The sequence below is a fragment of the Elaeis guineensis genome, chromosome 5, assembly GCF_000442705.2.
Source record: "Elaeis guineensis isolate ETL-2024a chromosome 5, EG11, whole genome shotgun sequence".
In the NCBI taxonomy this organism is placed as follows: Eukaryota; Viridiplantae; Streptophyta; class Magnoliopsida; order Arecales; family Arecaceae; genus Elaeis; species Elaeis guineensis.
In genome coordinates this window covers 71,112,160-71,125,739 of record NC_025997.2, presented here as the reverse complement: position 1 = coordinate 71,125,739, position 13,580 = coordinate 71,112,160, and the positions used below count along the sequence as shown (strand labels likewise).

The 13,580-nt window shown below is 42.4% G+C and overlaps 1 protein-coding gene across 1 annotated transcript; it reads right to left on the bottom strand.

The window, feature by feature from the left end:
• Window positions 1-268: 268 nt before the first annotated feature.
• LOC105035002 (fatty acid desaturase 4, chloroplastic) lies at window positions 269-1,645 on the bottom strand. Its single transcript, XM_010910381.3, has one exon. It carries the CDS (start codon window positions 1,280-1,282, stop codon window positions 398-400), a length of 885 nt encoding a protein of 294 aa, XP_010908683.1. The 5' UTR covers window positions 1,283-1,645; the 3' UTR covers window positions 269-397.
• Between the last annotated feature and the right edge of the window lie 11,935 nt (window positions 1,646-13,580).

Genomic DNA, 13,580 nt, shown 5'->3' with positions numbered 1-13,580 from the left:
ACCATTCCTGAGCACGTTGTTTTGACCCCTCATGCCACATAGAATAGGACTTGTTTGGATATGCGATGAGCTCTTCTCCATAGTATCACTCGCTGGCCGTGGACATGTTCCAAAGTTGTACACTAAAACTCATCGTAGGCCGGGCTTGAATATTAAAAATATTAAATTTTAAATAGATCTGGCCCAAAGTTCGATTAAAAATGAACAAAATTTAGATTGGCCCATGATCAATTATACTGTAGACCTGCCAATTTGGAAAAGAAAAGAATAGAAGAAGCACTGGTAACAGCAGTGATGATGATGATGATAAAGAAAATGACAATTGGCTCCGGTTTTGCAACAAGCATCAGCCCAAAGAATATTCTTCTACCATGTAATCCAAAACATGTATGTACTCCTAGCAATTGTGGCTCTCCGAAGACACACCGCCACTTTCTTCTTTCCACTCCAACTCTAGCTCGCTCCACGACCGCGGCCTTACACCAAACCTAAAGAACACCATCATCTCCATCGCCTCAAACACCTTCCACTCATCCAACAGCCCGTTCCAAACCCCGCTAACTATGCAGTAGTTGCTGTTGTACGGCGGCCGGTGGTGCGCTGCATGCTCCGCCCGCGAGACCAGCACTCCGACGTCTTGCAGCGCCACCACCACTGGCGGCAGCCGGCTCTTCGTCCCGTGGGCCCACGCGTGAAACTGCTGGCTCATCATGACGCAGCCCGCGCACGCCCCGACGAATGCATGCACCGCCGCGTCATTGGCGGTAGCAAAGAATTCGATCGGCATGACGGCGAAGGTCACGGCGCGAGCGAGGGCATGCAAGTTATTGGCGAACTCTCGCTGGGTGATCGTCCACGGCCAGCGGTGGTGCCCTTGGAATGCTTCGATCTGACGGCCAAAGATCGGCGTCGAAGGGCCGCCGTAGTTGTCGATGGCCCAGTGGTAGAAGCCGGTGCCGAGGTCGGTGAGAATGTAGCCGAGGAAGGCGGCGAGGAGGGGATCGAAGGCGGAGCCGGAGTCGACTGCGGCGGAGACTGACTTGGCTAGGGAGGAGAGCACGGAGGCGAAGCCGGACGCAACCCATGCACGGTGAGCCCACGTCGAGTGGAGTGAGGAGCCATTAGCGGTGGCCGGGGTGGTGATGGTGGTGGTGGCGGTGATGGGAAGGTGGCGGGGTGGATCGGCGGTGGAAGTTCGAGCTGGCGAGGTTGCGGTGGCACGACACGTTCGAGGGAGTCGTGGGAGCGTAGGGAGATGGGAATGTGGGGTTAGAGTGTACATTTGGTGGGTTGGGAGCTAATGGAGAGAGGAGTGGTGGGAAAGGAAATAAAAAGGGAGGGCAAGAGAGCAAGGAAGTGGTGAGGGGAGGATGAGACTACTTGTGGTGGAAAAAGTGTGGGGGGTGAAAAGTGGTACAGTGGTGGGTGGTTTGTAGAATGGGTACGTGGGAAAATGGAAGGCGTTAAGACTAAGGGCGAGCTGTTGGTGACTTGTTTGTGTGGGCTAAGTGGACGAAGTGTGGATGTCGTTAAAGCTTCGAGTCCGGGTGGCAACAAGAGACTAGAAATCACGCATGTAAGCTGCTTAACAACCACAAACTGTGACAAGCTTTGCTGGAGAACGTTCGTAGATGCGAGAAGGGTGTGGAACGTTCTCCCATTCGAGGGTCAGCGAAATTATTTGTGCACCGCGGCTAGCGCAGAGCCACGCGTATAATCCACGGTCGCGTGCGGAGCCGATAATTTTTTTTTTTTTTTTCATGCATCGTGTCTCAATCCACGTGTGAACCAATCATCATAGACGATGTGCATAGTTCTGTACCACCTACATTGTATAAAGAATTTTTCTCGAGGGTCAAGCCTCCGGCACCCTCTGCTTGATGAGGAATGGGGATGGTATGAGCCAGGGCCGTGCATAAACAGCAAACAGCCTTCCATGCTAACAATTAAGGCCAAGCTTGAAATGGGTTAGAGCGTGCGAAAGTCGCTGCCAACTCACCAAACATGTACACCTAGAGAGATAAAAGTGATATGAATCCGTCCGAATCTAATTTCATATCTGAATCAATTTAAATATGAATAGAAATTTGAGAATTTAACTAATATTCATATTCATGTTCATATCCGTAAAAAAAAAAAAATATAGATATAGATAGACAATTATCCAATCTATATATCCGAATCTACATATAATTCTATATAGTTTTATATAGTATTTATTAATTTTTAAAAAAAATATACAACCATATAAACATGCTATTAATTTAATTGATCATATATTTAATAATATCTTTAATTCAGTAGTGATAAAATTTAATTATTTAAATTATATCTATAATTATATCGATACTTTCAGTATCCGAATTGTATCCGTATCTATTTAAAATAAATATAGATATAAATTTTTGTATCTAAATAATATTCATATTTATATTTATATTCATTAGATAAAATAAATATGAATATGAATATATTAATATTCGATTCGTATCTGATCCAGTTTTAACTCTACGCACGCTTTATGTTGGGTTGAGAGAGGACGATGCTTTTTAGCAACCCAAAAATCTCACATAAAGACTTACGCATGTAGCTAGATAGACTGCAACGTTATCTGTCATGTCCCCGATCCGAGATTGTGAATCGAGGGTTGCGGCAACCGCCGCATACTCATGAAGAACTCTCTCCATAAGCATGCAAGGCATTTCATCACGATATCAATGCATCATAGCGGAATAAATTCAAATAATTATTATTCAACTGTAATTCAAGTAATTAAATCAAATATCTTACATCCAATAAATTTTTTTCTAAAAAAATAAAAATAATAGATCTAAGTTCAATGAAGTTGACAATGCTAATCTCGCTTCTAAAAGCTCTGTCCCAATATTTCGTCCCATGCTCGAAATTAATTATCTGAATCTGAAAACTAGAAAGAAAGATAATGAGCTAGATAGCCCAGTAAGTAACAAATATCTCAACTAGATAATTCAGATATTATATAATTTTCAAGAATAATGCTGCAAATAAACATAAGAGTATATTTCATGCTGATTTAATACAAATCAAATATTTTCAAATATTCACATATAATATAATCATAAATTCGATTCGATTCAAAACACTCGTAACTCAACAGCCTTGACTATGACCAACATTTAACCCCCATTGGCGGGGTCCACAGAATACCAGCGCACAACCCCCACTGACAGGGTTCACAAATACCAGCGCACAAACCCCACTGGCAGGGTCCACAAACACCAGCACACAACCTCCACTGGCAGGGTCCACTGAGTACCAACGTATAATCCTCATTGGCGGGGCCCACTGAAACATAGTTAGGCTGAGAGCATAAATCCGATCTGTATCAAAACACTTTGTATCATAATATATCATAATTTTTCACTGAACATGTGCATAAATCGACGTACCATAATATTTCAAAAGTACTTTTCTTTACAAAACATAATTTCATAATTCATGCATAATTTCAAAAAATAATTTTTTATTTTCAGAATAAAAATGAAATATCTCGAGAAGATGATTCATTACTTACCTTTCACGGAGCACTGAATGAACAGATCGACTAACTTCTAGGAGATTCTTCCGTGCCTATTATCCAAAATTATATTTTTACATTAATTTTAATTCAAAATTAAATCTAACAAATCCCAAAATCAAAACCTCACTTAAAATCAGACTCTTCCTTAAACTCGATCAAAATCATCAGATGAAGCCTTCCACTACGCTAATCCTAGAGGAATAACTTTAGAGAGAGAAAAATCCATCAAGAGAGAGAAACAAGCTAGAGAGAGAAAATTCTAGAGAGAGAAAGTGGAGAGAGAAAGTTCAATTCCAGAGAGAAAGTCAGGGTTCAGACTGAAAGAAGAGAGAGAAGAGAGAGAAACTCTCTCTCTCATCATTTTTTTTATTTATTTATTCATTTATTTATATATATATATATAAGTATATATATATATATATTGTTATTATTATTTTTTTTTTATTTTTTATTTTTCTCTTTTTCTTCTTTTTCTTCTTTTTCTTTCCTTTTCTTTTTCTTTTTTTTTTCTTTCTCTTTTCTTTTTCTTCTTTTTTTTTTCTTTTCTTTTTCTTCTCTCGGCTCCTTCCAGGCCGAACAGGGGACGGCGGTTCCCTCCTTTTGCCGGGGCCGTTCAGGCCACGGCCGCTGCGGCAGAGGCCGGCAGCAGAGGGGGGCCATTCCCCCGGTCACGGAGGAGTATGGCCGGCGATCAATTGCGATCGCCGGTGCCGAAAAATTCACGGGAAAGAGACCAAAACAGAGGTCCTTTTCTCCGATCGAAAATCGGCGACTCTCGTCGCCGGCAGCCGCGCACAAGAGCATGGGAGGAAGGAGAAGAAAGAGGGAAAGAAGAAGGAGACTCATCTCGACCTCCGGTGACCTTGTCGGCGGGCAATCATGACGAGAATCAAAACGGTGTCCGCAGCTCTACTTCGGGAAAATCGGAGAGAAAGAGAGAGGGAGGAGGCCGATGTTCGGTCTCAAGGGAGAGGGGGTCTTCTTATAGAGGGATCCTAGGAGTCCGAGGGGTCCTAGGATTTTCGATTTTGCCCGATCTCGTCGGAGAAGAAGACTCCTATCGGGAGTCTTCTTCCCGGTTTGAATCCTCTATTTTTTTTTTTTTTTTTATTTTGGGCTTTGGTGGGCTGAATTAGTTTTGGGCTATAACATTCTTCACCCCTAAAAAGAAATTTCATTCTCAAAATTTTTCATACCTGTCACCATTGTATTGGAAGCCTGTGCATTCTGTTGAGTAAGCGCATAAACTCTTCCCTGGGTTTTAGAAATCTGTCCACCACCCTTATGTTGTCCTTCATAAGTTCTTTGGCCAACTTGATTTTCAGTATTTAGCGGACAGCTAGCAATTTTATGATCCTTCTGACCACATTTGAAACAAGCACCTGTATTCCAATAGCAATCCTTGTCTGCATGATTTTTGCCACATCTGGAGCACGGCTCACCATCAATCTGTTGAGTCTTATTGTCTACTGCTCCCTTAGCTGATCTTTTGATATTTTTATTATTCTGTCCTTGTGTATCATTTGATTTTGCTCTCTTTCTTTGCTTTCTTTCTCTTTCCATGCGTTCTTCATTGACTTCCCTTTCAATTATCAGTGCTTTGTTTACCACATCGGCATAAGTTGTCAATTCATATGGAACCACTTGTTTTCGAATCTCAGTTCTCAGTCCCATCTCAAACTTGTAAACACGTTCTTGCTCACCATCCACTAATCTCGGAGCAAATTTTGCTAACTCTGTAAATTTTGCTTCATATTCAGTCACACTCATACCCTTTTGCTTCAAATAAATAAACTCTTGCTCTTTCTGGATCCTTATACTCCGAGAAAAATACTGATCGTAGAATGCAATCTGAAATCTTTTCCAGGTAAGTATTTCGCCATCTTGTTCATGCTTGTGCTGTAGTCGCTGACACCAGTTGTATGCTTCTCCTTGTAGTAAATAAGCTGCATATCAAATCTTTTCTTCATCAAGACACTCTTGGACAGTGAAGGCCTTCTCCATCTCCATTATCCAGTTATCAGCTTCCAAAGGTTCAGTAGTCCCCTTGAAAGCTGGAGGAGCAAGCTTTTTAAATTCTGAAATATTATTTCGTTGTACTGGTTGCTCTCCATGTTGTGGTGGTGGATGCTGATGTTGTTGTGTATCTCGTTGTATCTGCTGTTGTTCAAACATTTGTTGCTGTATTTATTGTTGCGCTTGTATCATCCTGATTAGGGTCTGCATTAACTGAGCCATATCTGGTTCCTGACGTGCTCTCGAAGCACTCCCATTAGGATCTACGACTCCCTCCTCCTGAGGGGTGCCACTGGTCAGATGGGGAGTGCTACCATCCCGTGGTTGTGATGTCTCTCTTGCAATTCCTTGAGTAGTTCTTGTCATTCTACAGGGAGGCATGATAACCTTGTAGTAGTAAAATCTTATTAGATTCATTGATCTATTTGTTAGGATGGGTTTATTATGATGCTCATACTCTAACGTCCCAATATTCCTAATGTCTACCCACCTACACTCATACTATGTTAAATTCTATGTGTCATAATTTATCCACTTATGCTCTGATACCATATTAATTGTCACGCCCCCGATCCGAGATTGTGAATCGAGGGTCGCGGCAACCGCCGCATACTCATGAAGAACTCTCTCCATAAGCATGGAAGGCATCTCATCACGATATCAATGCATCACAGCGGAATAAATTCAAATAATTATTATTCAACTATAATTCAAGTAATTGAATCAAATGTCTTACATCCAATAAAATTTTTTCTAAAAAAATAAAAATAATAGATCTAAGTTCAATGAAGTTGACAATGCTAATCTCACTTCTAAAAGCTCTGTCTCAATATTTTATCCCACGCTCGAAATTAATTATCTGAATCTGAAAAATAGAAAGAAAGGTAATGAGCTAGACAGTCTAGTAAGTAACAAATATCACAACTAGATAATTCAGATATTATATAATTTTCAAGAATAATGCTGCAAATAAATATAAGAGTATATTTCATGCTGATTTAATACAAATCAAATATTTTCAAATATTTACATATAATATAATCATAAATTCGATTCGATTCAAAACACTCGTAACTCAATAGCCTTGACTATGACCAACATTTAACCCCCATTGGCAGGGTCCATAGAATACCAGCGCACAACCCCCACTGGCAGGGTCCACAAATACCAGTGCACAACCCCCACTAGTAGGGTCCACAAACACCAGCGCACAACCCCCACTGGCAGGGTCCACTGAGTACCAACGTATAATCCCCATTGACGGGGCCCACTGAAATATAGTTAGGCTGAGAGCATAAATCCGATCTGTATCAAAATACTTTGTATCATAATATATCATAATTTTTCACTGAATATGTGCATAAATCGACATACCATAATATTTCAAAAGTACTTTTCTTTACAAAATATAATTTCATAATTCATGCATAATTTCAGAGAATAATTATTTATTTTCAGAATAAAAATAGAATATCTCGAGAAGATGATTCATTACTTACCTTTCACGGAGCACTGAATGAACAGATCGACTAACTTCTAGGAGATTCTTCCGCACCTATTATCCAAAATTATATTTTTACATTAATTTTAATTCAAAATTAAATCTAACAAATCCCAAAATCAAAACCTCACTTAAAATCAGACTCTTCCCTAAACTCGATCAAAATCATCAGATGAAGCCTTCCACTACGCTAATCTTAGAGGAATAACTTTAGAGAGAGAGAAATCCATCAAGAGAGAGAAAATTTTAGAGAGAAAAAGTGGAGAGAGAAAGTCCAATTCCAGAGAGAAAGTCAGGGTTCAGACTGAAAGAAGAGAGAGAAACTCTCTCTCTCATCATTTTTTTTATTTATTTATTCATTTATTTGTATATATATATAAAAGTGTATATATATATATTGTTATTATTATTATTATTATTTTTTTTTATTTTTTATTTTTTATTTTTTTTCTCTTTTTCTTCTTTTTCTTCTTTTTCTTTCCTTTTCTTTTTCTTTTTTTTTTTCTTTCTCTTTTCTTTTTCTTCTTTTTTTTTTCTTTTCTTCTTCTCTTTTCTTTTTCTTCTCTCGGCTCCTTCCAGGCCGAACAGGGGACGGCGGTTCCCTCCTTTTGCCGGGCCGTTCAGGCCACGACCGCCGCGGCGGAGGCCGACAGCAGAGGGGGGCCATTCCCCCGATCACGAAGGAGTATGGCCGGCGATCAATTGCGATCGCCGGTGCCAAAAAATTCATGGGAAAGAGACCAAAACAGAGGTCCTTTTCTCCGATCGAAAATCGGCGACTCTCGTCGCCGACAGCCGCGCACAAGAGCATGGGAGGAAGGAGAAGAAAGAGGGAAAGAAGAAGGAGACTCACCTCGACCTCCGGTGACCTCGTCGGCGGGCAATCACGACGAGAATCAAAACTGTGTCCGCGGCTCTACTTTGGAAAAATCGGAGAGAAAGAGAGAGGGAGGAGGCCGATGTTCGGTCTCAAGGGAGAGAGGATCTTTTTATAGAGGGACCCTAGGACTCCGAGGGGTCCTAGGATTCCCGATTTTGCCCGATCTCGCCGGAGAAGAAGACTCCTACCGGGAGTCTTCTTCCCGGTTTGAATCCTCTATTTTTTTTTTTTAATATTTTGGGCTTTGGTGGGCTGAATTGGTTTTGGGCTATAACATTATCATTGAGCCACTGAGTAGCAACCTATGCTGACATTTTTTAATAATCAATAAAATGATTGATAAAAAAAATATTAGAAAACACCTCTGTAACATTCTTTATTTGTGATTTACTCTAATCCACATTCTAGAAATACTCTAATTTAAGCCTAGCAAGAAAGCTTAAATCTTTATTAGATATTGTCGGAGCTATAGATGGAAGTGGAACCCTTACTGATGCATGAATTCCATCTAACCAGCAAATTATGTACGAGGGAATAGTAATTGAGACAACACAAAATGTAACATGCACACATTCATTTGAATGAAGTTCATATATATCATGACTAGATAAGAAGATCATGCCAATGATTCTGGAACTTTTTAGAATTCCTAGTAGATCAGGAATGTGGTTTATTGAAGAATACATTTTATTTTTCTATATTTTAACAAGCATAAATAGCATAAATTAAATATAATGTTCACATTTAAAATAGGTAAACATGATTTTGTTGATTCTAGATATACTTATTATGCCTGGATTTCCCTCACCACATTGCAAGACCAGATATCACTTAAGAGAGGGGCCAACTAGAGGAGCATTTTACCTGTGGTGGCATGCTTGTTGCATGATATCATTGAACACCACTTCAAAATGTTAAAGGCTCGATTTCCAATTTTGAAACAAATGCCTCTATATGGTTCTCGATTGCAATGCTATATTTTCATTACATATTGTACCTTATACAATTTTTATGAGAACTATAAGTGGCAATAAACGACCAATGTGATGTACGATCAAATTCAACCAGCTCATAATCAAGATAGGGACCCAAGCATACTTGGAGATTCTCCAAAGCATTCTATTTGGGACCAACGAGCCAACTTGAAAGCTAGATGAGCAAACCAACAGCAACCAATCTCTAGAGCCAAAACTTCTAGCTCAACCCAAGAACCGGTCAACTCGATAATTAACCTGAGCCAAGCAGGACCTTCTTGTGATAAGGGCAACTCGACCCCTCTGTCTAAATGCACATAAGAATTTCGGAGGAACTCTATACTGAATCCTTATCAGTGAGAGTTCATTCGGAGTCAAAGAGCTGGGGATGGTGTCCGGTGCAAAGACCAGACGAGGTTCGGTCCCGACTATGAGTTCGTCTACGGTACAAAGACTTTAAGAAATTGGGACTGACGAACTCTTAGAACCGTTAGAAGAGGAGATATCGGAAGATATTTTGGATCAAACGTAAGCCACAAAAAATCTCGAAAAAAATCAAAAAAAATAGCAAACAAGCTCTCGAGGAAGCTAAACGAACGGAATACGAAGAAGAAAGAATAAAAAAATGACAAAAAGTTTCAAAATTAATCTAGATTGGCCCGAGGAGTGCAGGAAGACGGCAAAGACGATGGAAGTTGATCCGGAGGATGCCTAAGGCCGAGAAGGATGCTAAAGGAGGCTGGAGCTCTCGGGGAAGAGGAGGGGACCGAGGGATTCTCTCAGGCAAAGTGAAACCCCTGAAGGGGGAGGACGTGTTTAAATAGACCCCGGGGTCCGGTGCAATAATGATTGCGGATCTTCTCTGGCCGACCTACGCTCGCCGCGTGTCCCACTCACCATGACAGGCTACTGAAAATGGCTGACAGCTGATAAAGTTTGAGATGAGCATGATGGGAGAATTAAATTTTTTTTCGGACTCCAAATCTTGCAAACTAAAGAGGAGATCTTCATCAACCAAATCAAGTACATAAAAAAGAATACTTAAAAAATTTGAAATAGAGAATTGTAAGCTAATTGGCACATTTATGAGTCTCCCATATAAGCTTGACAAGGATGAAAATGATAAAGTATCAATCTTAAATCTTATTATGATATAATTAGGTCTTTACCCTATCTTACTGCTAGTAGACATGATATAATATTTAGTATTTGTATGTATGCTAGATATCAGTCTAATCCTAAATAATCATATTTATTTATAGTAAAAAAAAATTAAACTTTTAATTGATACTTTTAATATTAGTTTATAGTACTCTAGACACTCTTTTATTGAATTGATTAGTTTTTCAGATACTGATTTGGCTGGTTGTAAATTTGATAGAAAAAGTACAAATGAAACTTATCAATTCTAAGAGTTAATTTAATTTTTTGATTTAGCAAGAAATAAAATTTGATAACATTATCTGCGATAAAAGCTGAGTATATTATAGCCAAAAAATATTGTACTCAAATCTTATGAATTAAGCAATAATTAAAAGATTATGGTATTAAGGTAAATAAAATTTCTATAAGGTGTGATAATATAAGTATAATAATTTTAACTAAAAATCTAACTTAGTACTCAAGAATTAAACATATTGAGATAAAACATCACTTCATAAGAGATCATATTCAAAATAATGATATAATGTTTGATGTTATGAGCACCTATAGATAATTAGCAAACATCTTTACCAAACTCTTACGTAAGAAAAGATTTAGCCTGATTAGAAGAGAGTTATGAGTATGTGACACATACTCCTAACTCTCTTAGCTAAGTCATAATCTATGAGGTAATGAATGAGATAATAAGATATATACAGCATATGATGAAACACAATATCTCATATAATTTATAAATAAATAATGTTATGTATATAAGCAGGAAGATAACAAGGAAAAGTTCCAACATATCATCTATGCAACTGACTTGTAGGGCACTATTCTTTCATCCTTGACAAACCCTCTCTCAAATCGATACTCTGCCTCTTTTTCAACGAAGCCATCCTAATCAACCCAAAGTCCGGCCTCATCGCTGCTGTTGGGTATGAAATCCCCCCCAGTTGAAGTTCGTGACAGGAGTGACCCTCCGGGGATCCAACCAACTTCTGACCTCCGACAACGTCTCTTCAAACCTTCCAGACGGCCGAGCCCCCACAACACTCCCAAGTTTTGCCGACGGACAGGACCTCGTCAGCGTCGATCGGATTCTTTGCGACGTCCGGACTCCTATGGGAGCTGGACCTCGTCCACGACTCCAATTGCAGGTAGACTCTGTCCGGACTCCTACGGGAGCCGGACTTCGCCCCCGACGCCACTTGCAAGCAAACTTCGTCCGGACTCCTACGGGAGCCGGACTTCGCCCTTGACTTCAATCACAAGAAGACTCCGTCCGGACTCCTACGGGAGCTAGATCTCGTCTCCGACTCCGGCTACGGGAAGACTCCGCCCGGACTCCTACGGGAGCCGGGCTTCGTCCCCGACTTCGATCGCTAGTAAACTTCATCCGGACTCCTACGGGAGCCGGACTTCGCCCTTGACTTTAATTGCAGGTAGACTTCGTCCGGACTCATACGGGAGCCGGACTCCGCCCACGACTTCACCTGCAGACTTCGTCCGGACTCATACGGGAGCCGGACTCTGCCCATGACTTCACCTGTAGACTTCATCCAGACTCCTACAGGAGCCGAACTTCGCCTCCGACTCCAACTACAGGAAGACTTCGTCCGGACTCCTACGGGAGCTGGACTCCATCTCCAACTCCAACTGCAGGAAGGTTTCGTCCGGACTCCTACGGGAGCGAAATTCTGTCTCCAACTTCAGCAGTAGGAAGACTTCATCCGGACTCCATCTCCGACTCCAATCGTAGGAAGGCTTCGTCTGGACTCCTACGGGAGTCAAACTCCATCCCCGACTTCAGCAGCAGGAAGACTTCATCCGGACTCTGTCCCTGACTTCAGCAGCAGGAAGACTTCGTCCGGACTCCTACGAGAGTCAGACTTCGTCCCCGACTTCAGCAGCAGGAAGACTTCGTCCGGACTCCTACGGGAGCCAGACTCCATCCCCGACTTCAGCAGCAGGAAGACTTCGCCCGGACTCCTACGGGAGCCAGACTCCATCCCCGACTTTAGTAGCAGGAAGACTTCATCCGAGCTTCTACGGGAGCCGGACTTCGCTTCTAACTCCAGCTACGGGTAGGCCTTGTCCGAGCTCCCATGAGAGCTGGACTTCTGCCCTGAACTCCTGCTGAAGGTCTCGATCGAGATTCCTCGACAAATGATCCCCATCCGAGCTTCTGCGAAAATCAGACTCCAACCGAACTTCGACCGACAAGTCTGGACCCCCTGGCAGGCCGCAGTAACGGCCACGACTCTGCTCCACTCCCTGCGGTGGATCCTGCATGGCTCCATCACTCCCTGGCAGGCCGCAGTAACGGCCACGACTCTGCTCCACTTTCTGCGACAGATCCTACGCGGCTCCATCACTCCCTGGCAGACCGCAGTAACAGCCACGATTCTGCTCCACTTCCTGCAACGGGTCCTGTGCAGTTCCACCACTCCCTGGTGAGTCGCGACAACGGACGCCGCTCCACTCCCCGCAACCGATTCCACATGGCGAGCCATGGTGACAGCCACGACTCCACCCCATTACTCTTCATGATAAATTCCTTCTGACCCCGTACGGCCCACGATGAGGTGATCATAAACAGTCACTATCAATCCTTTGCTCTCCCCGTCTATAAAAGGGGGACCCCAGATACGTTATTCTCTAAGCTCTATTTTCTATCCCAAAAACTCTGTTAAAATTTTCGTTCGAGCACTCCATTCTTGTTGAGGCAGAGAACTGACTTGAGCATCGGAGGGTCTTGCCGGAGTAACCCCACCTTTGGTTTAGACTTCTTTTGCAGGTCCCAACGGCGACCGCGACTCCCTCGACTCCAGCTTCTCCGGCGCAGGCAGATTTTTGCACCAACAGGATTGGCGCTAGAAGGAAGGCTTGAACCTTCGCAGTACCCTTGTTCTTAAAGAAGCACTCAACGGGACCACCTCTGGTCATCTTCTCCGACATCCACTCCTCCTTCCCCCACTTGATCTTCGCCCGATGCCTCCCCGCAAAGCACCCACACGGCGACCCACGGCCTCCGCGGCTAGATCTCAGGCTCCGGCCTCGCCTCCAATTTTTCAGGCCCCACATCCTCCGGCAACGGTCGCCGGCATGGAGCGGTCGGACAATCGACCTTCGATGGATTTCGCCAACACCATCTCAGAAGAATCCCGACAGGGAGCGACCGACATATTGGCCGGACTTCCCAAGTGGCAAAAGATCGAGGAATCCATAACTTTCATCGAAGAAGATGCTCAGGGAGTTTAATTTCCTCATAACGACACGGTTGTAGTTTTCTTGAATATAGCTAATTACGACGTCCGCCGCATTCTTGTCGACAATGAAAGTTCGGCCGATATTTTGTTCTATGATGCCTTCTCAAGAATGTCCATTCTTGACGGCCATTTGAGACCGATTAGCTCCCCTCTAGTAGGGTTTACCGATGATGCTGTCCCGGTAGAGGGAGCCATAACTTTGACTGTAGCTGCGGATCGATATCCAAACAGT

What these genes read in the sequence shown, in the direction of transcription:
- LOC105035002 (XM_010910381.3), bottom strand. Translation starts at nt 1,282, where the DNA reads ATGTACACTCTAACCCCACATTCCCATCTCCCTACGCTCCCACGACTC.